General features: G+C 37.2%; 2 protein-coding genes and 1 long non-coding RNA gene across 4 annotated transcripts in view; 2 read left to right on the forward strand and 1 right to left on the reverse strand.

Moving 5' to 3' along the window:
• Nucleotides 1–1484: 1484 nt before the first annotated feature.
• On the reverse strand, nucleotides 1485–16344 carry LOC122086422 (serine/threonine-protein kinase PBL34-like). 2 transcript variants are annotated; one of them, XM_042655220.1, is made up of 8 exons: nucleotides 16006–16344; nucleotides 15494–15700; nucleotides 15141–15352; nucleotides 14175–14512; nucleotides 13923–14058; nucleotides 3528–3664; nucleotides 3326–3449; nucleotides 1485–2362 (listed from the first exon to the last, which is right to left on the reverse strand). In XM_042655220.1, the coding sequence occupies exons 3-8, from the start codon at nucleotides 15319–15321 to the stop codon at nucleotides 1836–1838; spliced, it is 1443 nt and encodes a 480-aa protein (XP_042511154.1). In that variant the 5' UTR covers nucleotides 15322–15352; nucleotides 15494–15700; nucleotides 16006–16344; the 3' UTR covers nucleotides 1485–1835. The 2 variants fall into 2 exon arrangements, with proteins under 2 accessions (XP_042511154.1, XP_042511153.1); XM_042655219.1 differs by having other exon boundaries at nucleotides 15141–15700; nucleotides 16006–16342.
• Nucleotides 16345–22335: 5991 nt separating this feature from the next.
• Nucleotides 22336–24359, forward strand: LOC122085793 (probable RNA 3'-terminal phosphate cyclase-like protein). Its single transcript, XM_042654375.1, has 3 exons — nucleotides 22336–22715; nucleotides 23422–23594; nucleotides 23974–24359. Exons 1-3 carry the CDS (start codon nucleotides 22610–22612, stop codon nucleotides 23983–23985), a joined length of 291 nt encoding a protein of 96 aa, XP_042510309.1. The 5' UTR covers nucleotides 22336–22609; the 3' UTR covers nucleotides 23986–24359.
• Nucleotides 24360–24623: 264 nt separating this feature from the next.
• The window catches only part of LOC122085794, a 2413-nt gene continuing 1721 nt past the window's right edge, over nucleotides 24624–25315 (forward strand). The window contains exon 1 of the long non-coding RNA XR_006142224.1: nucleotides 24624–24779. This is a non-coding gene — a long non-coding RNA (uncharacterized LOC122085794). The remainder of the gene's footprint in view (nucleotides 24780–25315) is intronic.

Raw genomic sequence — 25315 nt, forward strand, 5'->3', positions numbered from 1 at the left:
CAAATTGATGCTTGAGAGCACTTTTAACTAAAAACATTACATGGGTTAGGTGTCTGATTAAAATTAGGTCATCATATTTCATTTAGTCTTGATATCTCTATTAAGAAGAGAAGAAAAAAATCCTTGAAAGCGCATTTATAGTTTAAGTGCCCTCTGAATTCCGACCGTTCTGTTTAAGAATTGAGCACACTTTTTAATTTTTTTCCTTGTGGGGCCCAACCTCGTGTGTATATATATATATATATATATAACAGAAGCCTTTAAGGCTCTACAATTACAATCATTTCCCATTTAGCCCAGATGATATATATTTACTGCCTTTTAAGGCTCTACAGTTTCAAGTATTATCGGGAGAGAAATCTACAAAAAAGGGGCTGGATAGGTGTTCCAATTAAGACGTTTCAATGCGTAAGTATATTTTAGACAACAAATAATTTATTGAAGTAGTGGAGAGAGAGTGAGAGACTGACCTCCTTTCCCCTTTTACAGGGTAAATATAGAATGAAGTAACTTATTTATCCTTATAGTTAATTTTCTTGAATTGTGAAAAGCTTTTAATATGTGGTTGAATGCCACGTGTTCTACACTTATTAATGAAGTTATTATATAATATATCAATTGGCATTCCCATTTTGCATACAAATCATTAAATATGTTGTGGTTGGTATTTTAAGTAATTTTTTTTATAAACAAAAGAAATGATTCTGTCAAGTACATTCTATACATGACTTTTTTTCTCAGTTTTTTTTTTTTTTTTTTTTTTTTTTTTTTTTTTTTTAATAATTTTACAGTACAATAAGTATTTAAGTATTTAAGGATACGAATAACTCACAAAACACAGAAACACAAAAATATGTCTTTAACTTAAAATCAGTAAACATTACCATTCAAAACCTCCACAAGTAGAATTTAAAATACACACCTAGACATACCCCACACTCACAAAAGAAGATACTATCTCTACATTTAGTTTGAATTCGAATAGAAAAAATAGAAAAAAGACGTTTTCTTTTTGTGCTTTTTGAATTACAACCCAACAAAAGGAACTCAGTCCCACTACTTTAAAATTTAAATTTGATCATTGATTTCAAAACTACAATCCAACAATAGGTGAGTCCGAAAAGGAATCCTATGGACGGTGGATCCCCTTGTGGGGAAGTCTCCGCAAGAGGAGGGGATAGGCATCTGATACAAGATAGAGGGTGGTCTGAACTCTGGAAACGAGTGAAAGCGCTGGTGTGAGGTATCCGACAGTACGGACTAAGAGTAAAAACAGTTTAAAATAATCCAATTTTTTAGGAAAACCGTTGGACACAGATTACGATATCCAAAATGACCAATATATAAGTTCTACCGCCATTGCTTGCTGCTGCTCCATCAAATGAGATATTTGAAGAAGAATAATTGAGGGAGAGGGTTCTCTGAGCAAGCAGCTTAGATGAGTTCATTTCATGAGAGAGAGAGAGAGAGAGAGTGGAAATAGGTGCAGTAAAAGTATGATCAGTCAAATAACTATATTCACTGTTATCATATTTTCCAGCAAATTTCAGGTGACATGAATTGGCAATATAGTTCTCTCCAAAAGCTTCGCCATTAACCATTGTCCACAATGGCAAATGGAAGAGCCCACCAACCCTTTCTTAACACTATTCAAAGATTTACATCAGAATAAAGTCGAAACATATTGCCCCCAATGCTTGTTCAGGTTTCCAAGACTCAGATGCCACCTAAAGACGATATATATAAAATATATAAAATGAAGAAAAGGGGGGAAAGGACGGTGGGATGTAGAAGCCTACGAAGAAGCAGATTAACTCATTAACATGAACCCAATGCTATGGCTGTTTACCATTGGGTTTGGGTGATTGCTGGGGTGTTTGGTGGCGGTGGTAGGGAGAAGCATGCGAACCATTTGCTATGGAAAGGCTCCTTATCTGTTGTCCATTCCTTGACAGAGATCCAGCCTGAGTTCTGAGGCCATTCCTGTTGTTTGAATTGGACCCACTGCGTTCCGTTTGCATGGTCTGGAAATAGTAGGAGGAACTAGCCATGTCTTTCAGGTTCAGCAACGGCTTCAGGGCTTCAACAACTTCACTCATCAGAGGTCGTGCCTTTGGATCCCGACTCAAACAATGCTGGGCTAGCTGGGCAGCCTTCTGTGCACCCTTAATTGAGAAGTGACCTTCAAGTCGAGGATCTATTAGACGGTAAAACCTCCGCCGCTCCCCAAGATGTGGCCTTGCCCATTCAACCAGGTTATGCTCCCCATTTGGTCTGTTTTTATCCATTGATCTTCGGCCAGTCAGTATTTCAAGTAGGACCACTCCAAAACTGTAGACATCGCTCCTTGATGTCAGATGCCCTAAAGCAGCAAGTGGATTGAATTAGATGAAATATGCTCAAAGAAGTCAGATGTCATATATTTCAGCCTGTCAATATTACACCAACAAAATAAATAAATAAAAAATCAAGCTCAGTTAACAAATACAGGGCAGTGAATGTTACAAATATTACAAGCTGTCACTTCACATTTGAAGGGGAAAATAGTCAACGGGGAAGATCTTTTCATCATATTGCAGAATTAAGGAATCACTCATCATTGGATTCCTTTTGTGTGCTTCCATCATTGCATGATTAAAATGATTAACAAATTACCATCTCTACACAAAACCTAGATGTCTCCATGACCTCGTATGTATATAATGTAAAACTCAAAATCCTGCCAGGAACAACCTAATTTGCCTATGCCATTTTTAAGGTCCCATTCGTTTTAAAGTAACCCATTTCAAGGAAGTCAAAACATTTGAAGGGGTTGGTCATCCTGCAGACGACAACTAAAATAGGAGTGACCATCCCCCCCCCCCCCAAAAAAAAAAATAAATAAAAATGAATGGCACTTCTCAACTTCAAACCAATACATTCATTAAAGTTTGGTGGCTCTTAGCTGGCACAAGGCTCAGGCGAGTTGGGTTGAGATGATTTGACCAAGAACTAAAATATAAAATCATGGCATCAGCAATCACATCCATATCTATCTCACGATTTTGAGAACTAAAGACATCCATGATCAGTGCCACGGCCCATCTCCAACTGAGCATATGTACTTTTTCTAAAATCTTATGATGAAACTCCTTCATAACCTCTCTCTGAAATTATATGCTGCCCAATCAAGTTTTTCCTTCTATTCCACATATTACCTATATATATATATATATATATATATTTTAACTTTCAAATTTTCCAAGCATCTCATGGATTCTAAGTTAGTCAAACAATGAAAGAATAGCAAGCAACATCCAAAATATAGATGCAACTTGAGCATCACCTGTCATCACATATTCTGGGGCTGCATATCCATATGTTCCCATCACTCGGGTAGATACATGTGTCTTATCCCCCTCAGGACCATCTTTGGCAAGTCCAAAGTCAGAAAGCTTCGCATTGTAGTCCTGGAAAAGCATGGTTTAAGAAATGTTGTAATACTAAGGAAAAATATGAATTTTATACTCCGAGTAATTGTCGCATACCGCATCTAACAGGATATTAGATGTTTTAAAATCCCGATATATCACTGGCCTTTGTGCTTCCTCATGAAGAAAAGCAAGGCCCTTTGCAGCACCAAGAGCAATTTTCATTCTAATGGACCATGGGAGAGGCAGTGACCCTACAGCATACAAAATGGTCATTACCAGAAAATATTAAATATCTATAATGCAAAAGAGAAAGTTCGAAGAGCAAGATTTGACTGAAAGCAATTCCCAATGGAGAACCAACGTTTTCTTCCGTGCCAAAGACAAGTATTGTCGTACCAGAACTCTGAACAAGGATACATGAAAACAATGTTGCCCAAAAAAAAAAAAAAAAAAAATCCAGAAAGAAAACACAGAAATGGGGAACCTTAAGATTTGCAAATAACAAGGATGTACATACAAATTCCATGCCTTCCAAGTTCCAGTATATAGAAAAGCCTATCATAATGTTTGGCAAATACATCAAGAATCAGTACTAAGTAAATAGCCCATAATGATTGCAGGAAACACTCAAACAGTCACTTCTCAGTTCTTACCAAGAATAGAAGCCTCAATAACAGACCTCTATGGAAATGGATTAGAAATGGATTATAGCATAGGAAAGAATGTACCCCCGCACATTAAGAAAGTAAATGGTGGTTATATGAGCAAGTAAAAACTGCATGCTTCGGACTCACTGACCTCAGTGAAACCAAAACACCGAAAAACCCCGTGTTCTTAAATATAACTAATAACAGTGTGTAACATAAAACAAATAAGTGAGAATTGAGGTCTATAAACAGCTGTCGAAAAAAATATATATTATAAAGAAGTTGCCTACATAGAATTCTCACTTTGTGTTGGAATCGTCAACATGTCAAGGTATTCGACATATCCAATTTTTCTAATTAAAACTTTCTAATTACTAAAGTTGCCTACATAGAATTCTCCTTCCTTCTTCATCTTCATTCTTTCTAGCCCGTATTTCTGATCTAATGTTACCTTCCTTTTCTTTTTTCTTTTCTTTCTTTCCATTATGGTAATACTGATCTGATAATATCCTATTTCAAATCCTTTCTTCTTCTTCTTCTTCTTTTCATTTGGGTCCATTGCCTCTCACTTCGCAGCCATGGCTGACATTTCTTCTCTGGATTTTCCTCCCCTTCCCCCTCCTTTATCTAATACTTTGACATCCACTCATACACAACCCAGTACCTCTTCTTTACCCACTGTCCTTCGCTTACCTGAAACCATACTAAGAGCATCCATCCCAAGTTCTAATAATAGTTTGGAATCTTTACTGAAAGATGGAATCTGCGGCATCCACAATCTTGGTCTGGCTTGTTGAAGACCTCTTCATATCATGAAGATCATGATTCGAAATCTTGCCGAAATTCGATTTTGGAATTTCGGTTTTTTTTTTTTTTTGGCCGAAACGAAATAAGGCCCAAAATAACATTTGTACAAAATTTCGGTTGAAATTTCTGTATTTCGCCTGAAATTTCGGTATCGTTTTGGTATCTCGCTTGTCTCGATACATTCCATGTGTTATAAAATACCATATCTCGGTCGAAATTTCAACTTCGTCTCGCATGTCTCGGTGGTTTAAGTTCCATTTGCATATTTTGAAGGAAAAACACTCCAAGTCTCCAGCAAGCCTCTAATTAGCCATATCATCACATTTTGACTTCCATTGGACTCCTACAAGATCTACACATTCAAAGCTTAAGAAAGGTAAAGTACTTTCTCCAAAACCAGGTAAAATTTTCATAACCGTTCGATGGTTGCTGCCAAACAAAGGTACAACTCTAAAACAATGTCATGTCCTAATATTTTTGCATTTTTATGTTCTAAGCATATTTATTAACCTTAAAATAAGTTACCCACCAAGTTTTAAGTCAAAATATGGTCATTTGACCACCGAAACAGTCAATCAAAACAAACAAAAAAAAAAAAAATACACCATTTTGGTTGAAAATTTCGCCGATACGAAACAAAACTTCAGTTTCTGAACCCATCGAAACACCGAAACACCGAAACGAAACGAGATTTCGAACCTTGATGAAGATGGGCTTAAGTTTAAATTCATTTCTCTTTCTACACTTGATGGTAAAGTTTTAGGTTGTGTTTGGTAGTCATCCAAAAAAACGTTTCTAGCATTTTTTCGTTTTTTAGAACAAGAAAACGGAATCTTCCAATTAGTGTCCACGGTTCGTTTTTTGTTTAAACGAACTGGCCTCATTTTAGGTTTTGAAACACGATTTGCATAACACATCTTACCTAGTTCCGTCAACTAAAAACCTTTTGGTTGAAACATAAGGGGTAAAAATGAAAGCTTATTCCCAATATTTTCTCGAATGCCCTTCTCCACTCGATGCTTGTAGAAGCTCCAAAGCTTCCAACGAATTTGCAAGGCTCCAAGTTCCTACAACCGAATACCACCATCGCCATCAATCAGTTCGGAAGTAGTAGGTAAACTCCTCCTTCGTCTCCTTCTCTATTGTTAACATATAGATTTGTTTCTGTCTCGTAGAAACCCTACATTGGAACCCACAATTTAATTTCTAAGGTTAAGATTTCACTAGAATTTATCCGTTTGGGATTTCAACCTACAAGTAAGTTCTTCATCCATTTCTCTCGCTCTGATTGCAGTTCGTTTTTTCTTTTCTTTTCTTCTTCATCCCTGCTATGCGCTATATAGATCCAAGCCCTTTAGGAGTTCAATGATCTTGTTGATTTTCCCTTTTTTCTAGAATTTGTACTTATTCTGTGCAACAATTTCACTTAAAAGATGAATCTAATGAAACAAGAGAAATTATTAGGCCTTCTAATTTCCCTCATAGATACCTGAAGTTTGTAGAAATAAATGGGTTCGCTAGATACAAATAACAAATTAAAGAATAAAGCCCCTAAAAAGACAGTAGTGATTGTGAGTGAGGCGGATCAGAACGTTTGGCAAGCAATTACTGCAAGCAAGGTAAAATTGTTATTTACAAGTCCTTTCCATTGGCTGAAGCAAGAGAGGCTCCTAGCATATTGGGAAGATATTGCTAGTTCCATAAGCATCTTTTGATGAGATCAACATCCTTGTCGGCATATATGTACAAAACCAATATCTAGTTGATACATGTGAAAAGTTACCTTCTAGTTTCATTATCTAAGAAATAAAACAGCCTTGATCATTATAGTCGTGTCTACAGAATCCAATATCCTTAAGAACTTCAACATATGTATGGGAGTTGATCTACGTGAGCTTTACCTTTTCTAGTTGTTGTATCTTAAGGACTTAAAGCAGAATAGATGTCGGTTTATTTCATGAATGCAGTATCATTTTTGCGTGAAAACTTAAGTACCACAGGATACATCTTAGTATCTACATCATGAGAAGAGAGGTATATCATCAAAAGATGCTTATGGAACCACCAATATATTCCCAATATGCCGGATGCTTTCCAAGAGCTGGTGAGCCTCTCCTGCTTCGGTCAATGGAAAGGAACTATAAACAATAGTTTTTACCATGCCAGCATTAATTGCTAACCAAACATTCTTGTCCGCTTCACTCACAATCACTACTTTGTCTTAGGGTTTCTATTCCTTAATTTGTTCTTTATAACCAGCAAACTCATTTACCTCGACAAACTTTAGGTAGTTATGAGAGAAATTAAAAGACTTCATAATTTCTCTTGTTTCATTATATTCATCTTTTAAATGAACTAGTTATACGAGAATAAGCACAAATTCTAAAAAAAAAGAAAAAATCAACAAAATCATTGAACTCCTAAAAGGCTTGAATCTACATAGCCCATAGCAGGATGAAGAAAGAAAAAAAATATATTCAAAGAACTGAACCATGATCTACAATTAGAGAGAAAGAGATAGAGAATCTACTTGCAAATTATAGTGAGATATTAACCCTAGAAATTAAATTATGGGTTTAATGTAGGGTTTTGAAAAGGAAACAAATTTATTATAAGTTAATAATAAAGGAGACGGAGGGGTTTACCTGCTGCTTCCAAACCAATTGATAGCGATGGGGGTATTCAAACGGTAGGAACTCTTGGCTCATCAAGGGTGATGGAAATATCTGGAGCCTTGCAGGTTCATTGGAAGCTTTAGAGCTTCTACAAGCATTGAGTGGAAAAGGGGAATCGAGAAAATATCGGAACAAGCTTTCATTTTTCCCCCTTATGTTTCAACCAAAACGTTTTTAGTTGGACGGAACAAGGTAAGAGGTATTCTGCAAATAAAAAAATATACCAAAATCTAAAATGAAGCCAGTTAGTTTAAAAAAAAAAACGAAAAAAATGAACCCTGGACACCAAATGGAAGATTCCATTTTCTTGTTTCCAAAAAACAAAAAAAAAAAGCTAGAAACGTTTTTTTGGATGACTAACAAACGCAGCCTTCGCCTATTTTCCATCCCAAATTCTGGAAGACGGATCTGCATTGTGGTCAACTGCTGCAGTTGGATTTTTCATTGGTAAGCCGCCACCATTCCATATTGTATAGTCTTAGACTCGTCAATGGAAGAACTGCATGAATGGGAGGTTTCAGATGCTTGACAGTCGAGTTTTTTTATTCTCATTTCAATCTCAAAATTGCTTCTCACAATTAATCGAGGACCTTGATTCATAGGAGATAAAAAAAACCCCCCAATATTCCTTCAACCTTGGTCTCCTCAAGTGTGCAACCTAATAAACTCAAATCTCTCTCTCTCTCTGGGTTAGGTTGCCCAAGCTTCCTCACTGGGTCTAAGCATCATAGGCAACCTCATTGGCTGGCCATTATACCATGATGTCCAAACAAAAAAAAATGTATAGATATGCTAGGTTGCTTAGTCAAGTCGCAACAGATATCGTTTTGGTTTGACGTGGATGTCCTTCTTGAGAATGGTGAAATTTTTCAATAAGAGGTTAACTTTGAATGGATACCTCCACATTGTTTAATCTGCAAATGCTTCGGACATTTTGAAAAGCAAGGTGTGAGAAATGTTGGTTCCAGTGTTCATGAAGAAGTTCAGATTACGTCCAATGAAGCTCAGTCTAAAAATAAAAATACACAAAGCGCTTCAATAAGTGATGAAGAGATTGAAGATCACAATCTGTCAAATAATGAAGATGACATTGTAAGGATTTCCAAGATCAACTTATAATCAAGAAGTCCAGCATTTCAACCTCTGAGAAGAGTATTCAGCAACCTTCTAGTTCTGTGACTGAAATAGTAGCCAGCAGCAATGTTTCTCCGGGAGCAAACATAGTCGGAAATGGTATCTCATCGGTGGAATCTAATCTAATCAGATCCATGTTCCAGATGGTCCTTCCAAATCAGGATACCAACAATCTTCCATAGTCTTTGATAACCTTCCATGTCAGCATTTTCAAAATGTTGAAAATAATTCCATCCCAGTGCGTATTCAAGGGAGGAGTCAGTAGATTTGCCCCTTTGATTGATTCTGTTGTTGACAATGATGAGGTATTATTGGACAAAATCAACTCACGATCTGTTACTACCTCCTCCTCAAATCTTATCCCCACCCCCAATCCTTGCCCCAAGCCAACCAACCACCTCATCACTCTCAATATACGCACATTGTCTCAAACACAAATCCAGTTGTTGTCTCATCTTCAATTTCGGGAAGTCAGGCTATGATTGTGAAGGTAGCTCCTAGCCCGGATATATCTGTCCCAACGGTTCCTAATGGTCCAACTCATGCCATATCCATATGTGGTCTAACCGAAACCAATCCTTCAAACTTAGCCAACTCCATACGCGGTCCAACTGAAACCAATGCTTCAATCCCTTCTCCAGTTATGGTGGCAGGAGAAGAGCTTCAGTTGATCAGAATATTTTTCAAAACCAAAGTTTGAATTCCTTTACCAATAAGATAGGTGAAGGCAAATCCTAAAGGAAAGGATATGGACATTAGAGAAGGATAAACTGGTTTTCATCTTTAGTAGGAATAAATGAAGATTTGATTGATAAAGAGCTGGCCTCAGTGCAATGGTAAGGTTGCTCCATTGCGACCTAGTGGTCATGGTTTTGAGTTGGGAAACAGCCTCTCCGCAAAGCGGGAGTAAGGTTGTGTACATTACAACCCTCCCCAGACCTTGTAGTAGCGGGAGCCTCATGCACTGGGTACACCTTTTTTTTTATTGATCCTTCTAACATTCTTGAACGAGGATAAGCACCTTTTTTTATAGATCCACTAACATTGAGTTGACCGAGGATAAGCACCTTTTTTTTATTGATCCTGCTAACATTCAGTTGTACGAGGATAAGGTTGCTAAGGTGGAGGTAATGCGTCTTGGAGATCAATCTAATTTAGATTTTGTTGATATGGGGATGACCTATTTGGAAGACTAATGATAAAGAAGGAACATATTTTTCATTTTTATAAGGAACAAATAAAGATTTGATTGATAGAGAGAGTGGACCTCCGTACAACGGTAAGTTTGCGACATTGCAACATAATGGTCTTGGGTTCGAGTCGGGAAACAGCCTCTCTGTGAAGCAGAGGTAAGGTTGTGTACAATTACGGCCCTCCCCATACCCCATAGTGGCAACATTCGATTGAACTAGGATAAGGTTGCTGAGGTGGAGGTGACACGTCTTGGAGATCAATCATATTTAGATTTTGCCAATATGGGGGAGACCAATATGGAAGATTTTAATGATAAAGAAGATGTTCATTTGGTTAAGGATAAGTCTCACGATTCTCATATCTTATTGACATGCCCTTTTGCACATTTAGTGTGGCATGGCTATGGTTTGTCTCACGAGCCCCAGACCCCTAGAAGGTAACAAGGTCTTCCTTCATGAGTCGATCAATGGTTGGACAGTTATTTCCTCAAAAGGCAAGGAAGGAAGCAAGAAATTGACATCCTTATGCACATTTATTTGTTGCATCTATTGCTTGCTCGAAATGATTTTCTTTATGAGAAGCGGGTTTGGTCGCCTCTTGAAGTAATTCAATTAGCTGAAAATCATTTCAAAGGATATTATCAGTCCATTTCTCCACCCCACCGATCAGCTTCAGCATCTCCTCCAACTACTCTCTTGCCTTCTCAATGGGAGCTACCTCCTACAAATTATTTTAAAATTAATTGTGATGCAAGTCTTCCCACTGGATCAATGCATGGAGGTATAGGATACTGAGATTTTGCGATCTCAGATTGAGCTAAGATCAATGGTTGGAAGGTTTTTTGCTCAAAAGGCAAGGAAGCAAGTAATGAATTGATCTCCTTACGCACTTTTATTTGGTGGCATCTATGGCTTGCTCGAAACAATCTTCTTTATGGGAAGCAGGTTTGGTCGCCTCTTGAAGTGATTCAATTAGCTGTAATGTAATTATGATTAGCTGATTATTAATGGGCTAGCCATCGTACAAAACGTTAAATTTAATTACCTATGTGAAACATAAATTTAGAATACATATATACGAAATGAACATGTGAAAGATTAAGTGAAGTGCACGCTCCACTGGAAGAACTCATAGATGCCAAACATTGCTCCTAGATACAAGGATCGGAAATGGGCCAAACTGTCATTCCCGCCACAGACAGAGCCCTCTTTGCCAAGGAGTTTAAGTTGTTAAACTCCATTGAAACAAAAGAGAAAATACCAAATTCAAATGAGGTTTTCAAATGGAGAAAATCCTCTAATATGGGCTTGAAAATCAAAGGAATTGATGAGGTTCTACTCTGCAAGTAGGCAATAATATCTTTGTTGTCATTCTTCACCAAAATGTGAGTGAAGTCTTCAGAAATATCTTCCAACAGAGATGAGCAAATTGCTATTTCTTAAGTCTTAACCCACCAAATTCGATTGAAAAAGAGCTGGCTCTGAGATGGAAAAACAGGGTCAGACTTGCTGGTCACGATAGATATATCCTATACCTCCATGCATCAATCCAAGGGGCAGGATGGCCCTGTCTACACGATGGAACTTCATCAACTCATTTGACTGTTTAGCCCATATTAAAGGATATTCTCCATTTGAAGGTCTCTTTTGAATCTTGTATTTTCTCTTTTGTTACAAGGGAGTTTAACAGCTTAGTTGACTCTCTGGCAAGGAGGGCCCTGTCTGTGGCAGGGACGACAGTTTGGCCCATTTCTGATCCTTGGATCCAAGAGCAATATTTGAGATCCATTATTCTTCCAGTGGAGCGTGCGCTCTACTTAATCATTTCCCATGTTCATTATGTATATCTATATTTATTTTTTACATAGATATTTAAATTAACGTTTTGTACAATGGCTAGCCTGTTAAATAATCAGCTAATCATAATTATATTACACTTGTCTTTATTAACTTGTGTGTCATAATAACATTACATTTGTCTTTAGTAACTTGTTGAAAAACAAGTTTTGAAAATAAAAGTTCCGAGTCACTCCCATAGGTTATCCGCGTATGTTCCACGCAAAAGCTACACTTTGAGATACTTAACCCAAAAAACTCAGCTTGTTGCAAATTCTTAAGACTTTTATGCCTAACAAAACTAGAATCTCACCCATCAATTCCAAGTGAATCCATGAAATCCTTGCATTGACAAGTATGTGGTGTTGAACCATAGTATAGCTGTGGAAGACAAATGAAGATTTGCTTTTTGTGATCGCTCACAATAATGTAAACAGGTTCCCCGGCAGAAATATAGCCACAGGAACATAAGGGGTCAGGTCCATGTTACCACTTAAGTAGATCAGGCTCATGGGTCTTTAAGCCAACCAGCCATGGGCTGGGACATCCCTTTTCGGTTGGGTGTTACTGCTTCACTCAAAACCAGATCATGGGAAATAGATTGGCTGAGATTTTGGTTGTCATCTTTATTTTAGTAGTTTCTATTTCTAAGTTATTTAATTAGTATCTCAGTTTTCTTGCTGTACAAGTCCCAATATTGAGTTGTAAGGGATTTTCTATTTGCTATTAGCAACTTCATTATATATGTAATGGACCATTAAGAGTCCTCCCCATGATTTTAGTGAAGCATGAATTCTGGTTTTTACCAATGACTACGTGAACCAGTGTAGGAGAGAGTCCTATGTGAGGTGAGAGACCTTGATGTGAGAGGCCTAGGTGCCAGTAAGAGACTCAAACCCTTATCCTATCATCTTCTATTTTGTATCAATCGACACCCTTGTTTCTATTTTCTGGTCTGTGACATTCAAAGCAGCTGAAAGACCTTTGAGCCCTGTTGTTGCTGCTGGAATTATTGTTTGGCTATTTGAAGAGCACGTTGTTGCTGCTTCATCAGTTGCTGGCAGAAGGCGGTAAGAATATACCCTACGGTTCAACTTCTGTGATGCTTCTTGCTGAAACCTTCAAGGCCTCGAAACTGCAGATCCAATACATCAACCAGAGCTAATATTTTGACACCCAAATCTACTCCTTGTAGCCTCCCTCCAATGGTAATCTGAGGCTGATCCATTGGCTAGGTTTGTCGATACCAGTGTGTTTCTAATTCTAGATTTTAGTTTCTAATTTGAGAAATCCTTCATAACTCAACATCTAGCCATTAAAATAGTCTAAGTCTTAGATTGTGGAGACTTAACCCTACCTGAGAGTCCTCCCTTAGACTGGAATATAATCACCATCCAAAGTGTTTTTTTTTCTAATTCTGATACTCAGTTTCTGGTTATTTGCATGCTTCTTTTATCCTGTGATAGACCAGAACTTGTGTGCGTTGTTTATCATGGTCACGTCTCCTTCTAAGGTATTGTTATATGTTGGTGGAAGTCCTAAGAGTTGAGGTACACTACTGTTATTTGCTGTCAGGTCTTCTGTTATTCCTGTTCTGGACATCGGTGAAACACTAAATTGTTGTAGTGTTAAGCGATCCTACTGGGGCTAAATTAATAGTTGCATAGTTGTGAATTAGTCCTACATTACACAATCGAGAAGGAAGATCCAAAGGAATGTTTTGGCTGGTCACTTCGACTTAGCAGATTCAAAATATTGAATGAACAAGTCATTCCTCCTACCTCTCAGCAAGAGAGGATCCCCATAGGCCAGAGGGCACGGGGGTCAGTACATCAATAGTTTGAAAGCTCCTTAATTCATCATTCAATCTGAGAGTAAGTCCTAGGAAATCTAAAAATAACATGAGGAAGAGGAAGAATAAGATACATATGAGTTTGATATCAAACAACTAAACAAATGAGTTGTATCTACAAAGGTAGTTGAACTCCTCCAAGCTCTTATGTGATGAGCACAGAAGGTGATAACTTCAACTACTACAACAACAACAACAACAATCTCAGCCTTATCCCAACTTAATGGGGTCGGCTACATGGACCATACAAAAACAAAATAGGAAAAGTGATAACTTCAACTAAACCTCGATAATAAGAGTTGCAAAAAGAAAATATCTACTATCCAAGATGCTGATCCAATTATAATTACACATGCATTACATACTTCTAAAGAGGTGGTTTTCCAAGCTCCCTCGAGGCATGAACTCGTAAGCTAGCAGCCTTTGATCATCTTCAATGCAGTAACCAATCAATTTAACCAAATTTGGATGAAGAAGATCACCAAGAAAATTAACTTCAGCCTGCCAATTACCATATAGGGGGAGAGAATCAAATTCATAAATATCAGAGAAGGAAAAGTGAAACAAGCAGTCAAAATTCAGTAATGAAAGTGATCAGAATTGGAGAAGGGTCATACCAGCCACTCTTTGTGACCTTGTAATCCATCATGATTGAGGGTTTTAACTGCAACAGTAAGCCCTGTCCCAGGTTTCACTGGAGCAGTTCCATTCTCCTCAATCCATCCCTTGAAAACACAGCCAAATCCACCCTCACCAAGGAGACTCTCTGGTCTAAAATTTCTTGTTGCTGTCTTGAGCTCAATAAATGAGAATTTTCTAAGCTGAGAAGCAACCTTCAGCTCCTCACCAACTTTGGGAGTGGATGAGTTGCTTTCTGCATTGCTAGTGGTTGAAGAGGAGGCTACTGGGACAACTGGTTGGTCCCTACTGGTATCATTCGTAGATTTGCTTTCCGCTGGTCCACACACACATAATCAGCATGTTAATATCTCTCATTGGTTCATGGTATCCAATCCAATAATTACTAACCAAAACTATGCAGGGAAACATTTTTGGAAGGAATCATAGAGGAAAGTGGCCAAAGCATACCAAATTTACAAGGATTGAACTGCCTTCAGAAATACGCATTCACACAAATGGAAGCTATAATACAAATTACATTAAACGACTATGCAAACAACAATAAGGTAAGCAATCAAAGTAGCCAATTGAGGTGTTCTGAGGAAAATAAAGACAAAATAGTTACCATACAGAAAGCATGCCAAATAATTAGACTCTGCAATTATTGGATATGTTGCAGTTCAGTGTCTTTCTAGATTCAGAAAGATATAACTAAAGTTGGTCACAATTGACAATGTATACCAACAAATAAACATTCCCGATGAAACAACATCAAATAAACATGCAGATACAGCAAATAGAGCTAGTTCATATGGTAACCCTACGAAACAATCGAATAAGAAACTAGGTAACCAATAACGTCGAATCAAGTAACCAAAGTAAATGAAAATAGACTGTAAATTCCAAACAGAGAATTCAAAAAAACAATGCATAATGGAAAGATTTTCATAATAAATAATTACCATAATGAGTACTAGTGCCGCTTATAGAGGAATCCACTTTAGATCTTGAGATGCAACTCCCAATAAATCTGAAGTTGAACCAACACCCAGTGTCCTCTGTCTCGTCATCTTTGTTTTTCCTTCCCTTCGATTTTCCGCAATCCCATGTCTCTACCTTAATAGAATCACCACCAGCTCCCATCTTTCCGAAACCCTAAATCAAATTCCCATTGCTACAAAACCCACAAATGTTCAAAACCCACCGAACAAAACACTTTTGGTTTTCACTGCCGCTCCGATATCCCGAAGCCAAATACAAAATATATAGAATCAATTACAACCCAAGAAAAAAAAAACCCCAAAACTTTAGTCACCTTTGAGAACCCAAAGAGCACAGAACAACAAAGATCACAATAACCAACAGCTCCCAGAGATACGAAATATCCCTTCCAAATCTTCCGTTCAAACTCCAGAAAATCAAACGAAAAATCCCACGAACCCAGTACAGAGAATCAGTGACCCAGAATCTGAACTCTCTCACAAGTCAGAAGCAAACATATGATACAGATCATGTACAACCCCTACAAAATAAAAGAAAGTAAACACCACCCAGTGAATTCTTTAATCATTACAAGAACAATTGGTTCAAAAAAGAAAAAAAAAACCCAGGATTCTCCGCCCTCACAGCTCCACAAACTCTATACAACAAAACTCATTGGAAGCTGACCAGTTAAGAAGAAGAAAAAAAAAAAACTACTATGAATTATCACTACTTAGTTTACTTATTTAACATTTGATTTCTTTAATGTATAAATTCCTCACTGACTCGGACTACAAAAGCACATCAAGCTGCCCGGTGAAAAAAAAATTGGGCAGAAGTGCTTACCTGCCCGAAGCCCCAAATCAAGGTCTGACCTTAGAAGGGTTGCTTTCTCGGCCTTCGAATGATACAACTCTGAAACAACAACAACAACAACAACAGAAACAAAGCTGAAATGCAAAGTTCTCACTTCTCAGGTAGAGAAAGAGAGAGAGAGAGAGGTCTATATGTGTGGGGAAAGGGAAACCGAAGTCTCAAACAAAGAGAGAGAGAGGAGAGAGAGAGAAAGGGAGAAGTGGTGAATGGAGCATTACTCCCTGACAAGGATGGAAATAAGAAAGAACGGGCAGTTCGGGCAGTGGGAAGCGGAAAATGCGGGTAGCTCGGGCAAGAGAGAGAGAATAATTTGAAATTAAAAAATTAAAAAAAAAAAAACACGGGGCCTCTCCAAAGCTTTCCCTTCTCCTTTGCAGCAGTGACCGCCATGTTCCGGACATCAGTCCCCTTATTCCAAGATTTCATTTTCTTTTATTTTTTCTGTTATTAATATTCCAATTAGTCCTCGAGTAATATGACATAAATATTTATTTCCAATTATAAATATAAATAAATAAATAATTTAACAATTAATGGGGTACAACTGCTTTATGCGTTACTACGGTATTAATGTGTCTTCCACCAATGCATGCAAAAAACGAAGAGTATAATATGGAAACGGATGGATTTGATTTGGTGTGGCAACACCTTATGTGAGGGGAGCGTTTCTCCAACATCAGATAAGAATCAACTTACTCGTAATCCATCCTGCGGTTGGATATCACAACTTACCTAACTCTCGGTCCCACTTGGGGAACCTTTACAACTCTCGGATGGGTATCAGTAAACAACAAGGGTAGTGGAAAATGATGGTCTTTAACGCTGAAGCATAACCCTGTGGAGTCACGAAATCCTCGGTTTCAAATGTGAACAAAAGCTGGGTCTCTGTCAGTGCAACGGTTTGGAGTTAGTGTGACACGTGTCCATTGCAGTGGAGATAAGGACCCACATTTTGCTGGGCCCGGTCTACAGTTATTTTGATTAGTTGGCTATGAGACGGTTTAATTTTTTTATTATTAAAATTGGGAAAAAAAATTGCACACACCATACAGTACACACAGCCGTAGTACCGGATTACCACGGTACCACCTTCAAAAACATTTTTTCTCTCCTCATCATCTCTGACATTCTCTTTCTTCTTTTTTTTTTTATTCTTGTGACATTTCTCTCTCCTCTTTTATTATATGAATTTCTTTCCATATTCTCATAAATCGTGGTAAGAGATGCAAATGCATATGACTAACATGTAGATCTGTCTTACAGTCTAATATATTTTAAGCAGAGTGTTCTCTCTTTACATCTTCTCATATTTATTTTTTTAATAAATAATATGATAATCTCATGCGATGAATCATGAAATCTTCGATTTAAGATGTGAGTAAAAACGATAGGTCTTTGCTAGTGAAACGGCTTTCAGTTAGCAAGACGCATATCCATTGTAGTGGAAATAAGGACCCACATTTGGGTAGGGCATAACCTGTGGTTATTTTGGTTAATTGGCCATGAAACAACTCTCTCTCATCCCTTATCATGTGGATTTCTTCCCGTCAATACGAAATGTGAAGAGTTAACTGCTTAGTGTAGAAGATATCATTGCACATGAACACGTGTAGATCTCTCCCAAGTTGATATTTTTATATTAGGGCCCATTTGTTTAGTGAATAATATAGTGTAAACTCACACATGGGTCTCATGTATTAGTGGAGGGGGAGGAATTTATTAAAAACATATTTTCATTCAATTTTTACGGTAAATGATTTTTGTTAATAAAATGGCCTATACTAGTGCTTGCATGTGTCTATCTGTATCTCTTTCTATAAAATGATATATATGCCTTCTATTGGGGAGGAAAGAGATACATACAAAGAGACTTAGTGTAAACCACACTTTCAAATTGATAAAATTTCCCCTTTTTTCTTATACATGAAAAACCGAATGGATACAAACCCATTAAGAAAAATCAAAGAAAACTATAATTAATTTGGATAGAAATTGAAGCCATAACATTCGATACCAATTCAGGCTCAACCTGACCCAATAGGGGACCAAACTGGTCAACATCCTTTACACATAACTAATAGCCTCTCTGTGTCCTTCCTGAACTAACAAACCCCTATTGACTAACCAATACTCATAGCAATTGGTTGGGGCATCATGGGAAACCTTCACCCCTCTTAGACTAGAGATCGAGTTCTCTGTTTAGAAGTAGAGTATATGGTAGCACCCATTGAGTTTATCTCTCTCCTCTTATAATGAGAATAAATATATAATTTTACGGAAAATGCTAGGTATGCCGCCAATATCAAGTATGCTAGCACCCATTGTGTCTATCTCTCTCTTCTTTTTTTCTGAAATGATCCTCATATCCTTCTTGAATGATACTCCATCATGTGATCCTATTGATGTTATCCGCTAGCATACTTGATATCGGCGGCATACCTATCCCTCTCCCATAATTTTATAATAAAAGAGAGAGATAGATACAGTGAGACACTTACGTAAATTACACTCCCGAACATAAAACATTATCCTTTTATAATATTACATTGCAAGGGCCGTTATAAATTTACCAAAAAATACTGTTATTGACGGAGTAAACAGTAAACACACATCACATGACTATTTCTAAATAATTTTTCAGGTCAGAAATGCCAAAACATGCTATACCCGTTAATGATTGTCTAAGCGTATGGGTAATCTTAAAGTTTGGATAGACCTTTTATTAGAAGATAAGTCTTTTGCAAAGGTCATCTTAATCAAATTAGAATATTAAATAGCTATTAATTAAGTGGCACGTACTTTACACGTACCAACCAAGGTACTTATTATTTTTTTATTTATTTTATTATTATTATTTTTTATATTTAGCAATAATTCATGTATGTATCTCATTGGATTCCTGCATCTATCTTAAGTTTAAAGTTTTTAGTAGTTCTTATCTTGTTCACTTATCTAATAATGATGAATTAAGTATTTCCATGTACCAGGATTTTATTATAATATCAAATTAAAAGGGTAAATTTTTAATTCCCTTATGAGAAGTGATAATGAAAATCACAAGCAAGGGAGAAGTCATATATATTTTATAATTCTATCTACAATCAGTTTGATGGGGACATTATAAAAGGTTCTTCAAGCTTTGGGTGTAAGGCCTGTCATATTTCACATATTATATTTGTGGGTGTCTCATACATAAACAATTTTACAAAAACCTAATGGATAATGTATTTGTACAAAAACGGCATTAATTAATTGGATAGTTATCCATATAATAGAAGAATATGAAGACATTATCATATTTAATTGTTAAGATTTTTTATTATCTAAATTGTCTATTCGCACTCAAAGTTGGGAGACCGCGCAATATTGATTGGAATACCAATACATGTCTTCTTAGTTGGATGGTCAAAATGGACACATTATCTATCTACATGGCAAAATATATGTATTATGATATTTAAAAATAATATACCATTTTGTGATAGTAATAATTCGTCTAATTTAAAAATGAGAACTCATCTTCAATTGATAAGAAACATTTTGCACTTGAACAAACACAAGTTTCATATTCATTATGGGCTATGTCCATTATTCGACCAAAAAAAGTTGCGGCCATTAGGATTGGTGGAAATCAGGATCGCTATTATTCAATTAAAATTTGAACTGACCGATTTACTAAATTTCATGTGTCAAAACAAGCATTTAAAAAAAAAAAAAAACACGATGAAAACAAATAGTTTTGTATAAGATATAGAGATTTAACGAGGTTTCACACACCGATGTGGTGTACTACGTTCTCGGATGAAGAAGAAGATGAGCACTATGTTGGAATAAATGTTATAATGGAGATCTCTCAATAACACTCGAACTCACAGCAAGAAACTCTCACCCACAAATCATAAAACGAGAACCTCAAATGTCACTATGCTTGTTCAACAAGGTGATAAAACTATATATACTCCTCAAAGTCGGTTCGATCCATCGAGTCAAATCATACCCTGCACCTCCATTGAGATTAGTGATAGCCAGGCTTCATGCTTGGGCCTATTATCCCAACTTCTTTGCTACCATCACTGACCTTAAAAAAAAAAAAAAAAAAAAAAAAAAAAAAAAAAAAAAAAAAACCTTATACATACCTTCGAAAAAATCCCATTGGGATAGGAGTGTCAATTGGTCGGTTTAACGCGATTTTGGTCAAGCTGAATTGGTTTTGGTCAAGGAATGAAGGAGACCAAAACCAATCCATTACTGAACTTCAATTTTCGGTCGATTTCAGTTTATTTTGATTTTTCAATATTGGGATAAAATCGGTTTTGTGATACCCTATTTTTAAAACCTAGTTTACTTACACGATTGACCCGGTTTAACCATGCAGGATCCGAATCAAAGAGGGTTAAGGTGGGTTCCCTATGGACCAAGTGGGCTGTCTGGCCCACCAGTTGGATTTTTTAGCCCGAATGAGTCAAAAATGGGTGGACAACCTTCTTTTATGATTTTAAACATGATTTAAACATCGAACATCGTTAGTTTTGATATCAAGATGGTGAAATGTTAACCTCATTTGCTTATGATAGGTTCCACTAGAATTTATATTTCTTACGCCGGATCTCACCCGTACCGAACATGAGCTTTTGTACCCAACAGGTAAGTGGGGAGAGGACATTTGACTTTTATTTTAAGGCTTGTTTTGCATCATTAAATTGAATCTAGACTAGCCATGTCATCATGCAAGTTATGTGTAGATTAGTCATCATCGTATGCCATTCGCACGCATTGCTTGTGCATTATAAACAAATGATTTATGATGTGTGTTGTGCCTTACATTCTCAATGTTAAATGATTGATGTGCTTATGTGATGAACGGTTGGATTACTGTGCATGATGCATTATTAGACTAGACGTCGTAGTCGACTTGGAAACGAGTGCATTGGTGGGTCGTGGTATGGGACGCAATGGTACTATGTAATCGTACTTTGTCATATAGGAGCATGCGGTTTAGGATTATCATTCCCTGTGCTATGACCCTTCCCAACAGGGGTTGAGGTGTTGGGTTATCACTTAGGGGAAAGTAGTGGTCGGGGTTGTCGGGTCACTGTGGCGGTTAGACATACTCCCGACTGATCATTGGGACAGTCGGCAACCTCAGTGGTATATTCAAGAGGGTTAATCGTACTACTTTTAAATTACTGGGGTCGGCGCCGTTACATTTATGTCATTTACTTTTATGTTGAGAGCCGATAGTCGGCATGCTTTACTTTTCTGAGTACTCACGGTGGGCCTTCTCCGACAACCCTACGGGCGTATCGCGGGATGGAGTTCGCGACTCGTACCCGGGGCATACGCGCACTATGATTGTGAGTAGCACATAACCTAAGACTTAGTAATGTTGTTTAGGTGGATAAGATTTAAAATGAATTGCATATCATATAGTGCATATGGATGTGAATGTTTGTGTGGTATTTATTTTCACTTACTGAGCTAGTGAGCTCATCCCACTTGCACACCTCTTTTAGATGATTTTGCAGGTCACCCGCCTGAAGATTAGGAGTCGGGCCCCACAATCGAGTTTCCTATTAATGATTGGTGGGTCCCTGAGGAGTATGAGCACGGTGCTGATTGCATGTGCGAGAGCTGTGCTGCGGGACCGTAGTAATGACACCGTACAAGATTTTGCTGTTTGATTCTTTTGATGACCTCCCCTTTTGTGTACTTGATACGTAAACTGCTATTCTTTTTGTGTAAATACCATGTTTGCGGGCCCACATGTACTTAGCTATATACTACAATTTGGGTATTAAGTATATTGGGGATATTTACAGGTAATTTAAGTATTTCGCTAAACTTTTGAACACTTATCTTAGATGTGGGTATGCTGTGGTGGGATACTGTATCAGATGATCCTGACAGGTTTGGGTTAACCGGAGTTAACTTGGTCACTGGTCCGGTTTTGTGTGAACGGGTTGTAACAGGTTTATTATCAACCATAATGAAATATTACATTCATAATCCTATTTATGATGAAATCACGAGTTATCATTGTAAGGGAAAGATAAATAATATTGAAATCAATAAATAAATTTTTTTTTCTTTAACTAACGATGGGTACCAAGCAAAAGTCCCTTGCCAACTCAGCTACCCCGCATTGAAACCAATGAATAATTAATTATAATTTATTTTTTGATAAGGAATAGTTACTTACTAAGAAGATAACTAATATTGAATCTTCTACCAAAAAAAAAAAACTAATGAATGTTTTTTCGAATTTGATATACTGGTCAATTTGATGTCATCTAATTTCCAGTCGATTCCAACGTATCTCAGGCCAAAACTAGTCCAATATAGATCGATTTGATTTGATTCGAATTTTTTTAGATCAATCATGATCGATTTAATCGGTTCGGATAGGTTTTGGCACACATATTCAGATTGCCACATAATGTTGTCGAAGGGAATCTTCAAAAAAGTTTCCAGAATTCGAGAGAAACATGCCACCATTAAAATTTGTGATTTAGGTTCTGGATAGTGTTTATGCTCATCGCTCACGAACTAGTTTTCTTATCGTCGCCTTAGAGGGATGAAATTGAAATACAAGCCGGCAGTTTTGATGGGCGGAAAGAATCTCGTGTACGATTGCGGTCGGGGTTTGTTCGGGAAGAAGTTCCTCTCTGCAAAACTCAATGGTTGGATTTATTTTATTTTTTAAAAATCTGCTGCACCTATATTTTCTGCGTTCTTGATTACATTGACTTGTACTCTTTATTGAGTTAACATCTGATTCAAATTGATCCTTATACAACTTTTTAGGGTTTGGTTGGCATATTTACTGCTTACCACTTGCGATTGCTGTATGGATTTGTTAGAGAAGCTAGACCGCACAATTAGGGATACGAGATTTTCTTTGATCTAGGAGTGGAGTTGAATTGTTGGGAGTGCCATCTTTGAGGCTTTTAACAAACCTGTGATTGTAGAATGATGTCCAAAGTCATAGATGGGTTCAGGTTCTATGTTTTGGGAAAAATTATACTGATTTATAGAAATGTAGGTTGGTTAAAACTGTTCTAGGTATTCAGTTGTGTTGATAAGCCCAAGGCAACCCAGTTGGGTATTAGCTTGGACATTACTCAGAGGTTTACGGCGGGTAAAGATGCTTCATAGAGGTGTCTTCAATCCACATTTTGAAGCATTGGCTTTGCTTTATTATCTTGAACTTGTAATAGTTGTCTTATCTTCTGAGATGTATCACCTACCAACCACATTCCTTTTGAGTTGTCATCCTTGCCCGGGGTTGCTATTGTTTCATGACTTATTAAATGTGAATTTCGTCTTTCCTGAAAGCATTCCCAGTTGGCTTATTTATGATTTTTTGAACAATTGGTTTGCATACAGGAATTACTAATGATTCCAAGGATCCATCAGTTGATACTTTTCCGGTCAATAACTCTTCCAATGCTGAAATGCTTTGGAATCGTTTGGATCTAAAAATTGACATCCAAGGATCTTCCCCTCAGAATGGTGGCGAAGTAATCCTGGCAGGCCCCATTGTTCAGAATAGTTTATCGGTGAGTTCCTGCATTTATAGGAGTGCTTTTATTAGTCTAATTAGTGGCAAGTTGCAACTAAAAGTCAGAAATTAAAGTTTTTTCATCTCTTCTCCTTCATGGTTTCAATACTATATTCTACAAGAGTCTCTTCTCAGTTTGAAATACTATAATACATGCAGCTCATGGTATCTTTAATCAATTTCTTCCTGGCATTGTTCTTCTAGCTACTGATCAAAAAGTTGGTTTACAAGCTGGAAAGTATGTTTTTGTTATCTTTTTTCAAATTATTACCAATTAGTCCCAGCTTGTACTTGCTTTACCCAAACGGGTTCCTAAGATTGTTAAAAAAATTATGAAACTGCCATTTACTCGTTTAATCAAGTTATTATTCATTCAGGTGAGCCCATAGCTACCTATAATCAGGATTATTGAACCCTAGGTTGCATCAAGTGGGAAGGGTGCAGATTTCCTTGAGGATGTTGATGAGCAGGCAGCCTTTGTGCTACTTGGAGAGCTAGAGCATAGAGGAGTGGTGGATTCAACACCAGTTATGTTTACTTTGGCAGGTTATGTCATCTTTCTCTTTGTTTGTTGTAGAGGTTTAAAATCAATATACTTGATCTAATAAATTCACTGGATGTTTTGACCCCCTCATTTTGCTCTCGAGTGGTGTGTGTTGTTGGCTGTTTTCAATTTTGTAAACACTATACATGACATGCCCCTCTTGTACAATATGACAGTTTGTTGCTTTTAAATCATGGAGAAAAATCTGATACAAAATAATTTTTGAGTATTTTGCTTTTTCATGGTTAACTAGCTTCTTGCTGCTTTCTAGTGGGAAAAGAAGGAATACATTAGCAATAATTTTTCCGACTCATCTGACTGATTTTTCAACAATAAGATCTAACCTTTTTTAGTATTCAGGCCTGGATTATACACCAGATCTGGTTCATATGTTGCTATCCAGGCTGAATTTTGGTTTGTCCGAATTAGTGATGTTAAGATATATTACAGGTTTATTTCATTTATAAGTTCTAACTGCGCAGGAATATGAACAAAACATGTGCATCCAAATACTCGCACATATAGGTGTTGCTCCAGTAAGAGGTTCACGAGGTGCCTCTGAAGCTTCTTCCCCGTCAAAGCATTAGCTTGGTTGCTTCAAGTTAGGGTTATGACTAATGGAGCTCAAATTTTAACGAGGTATTTGTGCATTAGTTGAACTGCAATGTTCTTTTTTAGAATTAATTCCTAAAAGATGTCAAGCAGGGAGCATGGTGGACCTGGATTAAATCAGATTGGACAGGTCCTGGAGTCTTTGTCTGAAATCCAGGTCCATATTGGACAGACGGTCATGCTAATCCAGGATTAGTCCAATTTTTTGCCACGCTAGAACATAGTGTCTTTCAAGAGCAACATGTCATGGCTTTCCGTTGTCATAATTTCATTAATACCTCTGTTGAAATGGAGCACTGGGGCAAGGTTCAGAGGACTTTTGCCAAATTCGAAGGTTTATGTGACTTCTCTACAACAACACATTTGCAGTATCAAATATAGCTGAATGTTTTGTGTATCTCACTTATTGCCAAGGGGGGGGGGGTAATATGTTCATAAGCAGTTCATACATGTATCACAATACTGACTGGTGGTGAATTTAAATCATGACAATAATAATTACAGCACCACCCCCTGGAGAATGCCAGTATTATAAGAACACCCCATCTCTTTCACCAAATTAG

The sequence above is a fragment of the Macadamia integrifolia genome, chromosome 8 (genome assembly GCF_013358625.1).
Source record: "Macadamia integrifolia cultivar HAES 741 chromosome 8, SCU_Mint_v3, whole genome shotgun sequence".
NCBI lineage: Eukaryota > Viridiplantae > Streptophyta > Magnoliopsida > Proteales > Proteaceae > Macadamia > Macadamia integrifolia.

Bases quoted from the DNA above. Each gene is read 5' to 3' on its own strand.
- LOC122086422 (XM_042655220.1), bottom strand. From the start codon at position 15,321: ATGGGAGCTGGTGGTGATTCTATTAAGGTAGAGACATGGGATTGCGGA. The intron at 14,513-15,140 runs GTAATTATTTAT...TGTGTGGACCAG, and splicing joins CGGCACTAGTACTCATTATG to CGGAAAGCAAATCTACGAAT. The intron at 3,665-13,922 runs GTATGTAATGCA...TGTATGCTGTAG, and splicing joins GGAAAACCACCTCTTTAGAA to GGTCACTGCCTCTCCCATGG.
- LOC122085793 (XM_042654375.1), top strand. From the start codon at position 22,610: ATGAAATTGAAATACAAGCCGGCAGTTTTGATGGGCGGAAAGAATCTC. The intron at 22,716-23,421 runs GTTGGATTTATT...GTTTGCATACAG, and splicing joins CCTCTCTGCAAAACTCAATG to GAATTACTAATGATTCCAAG.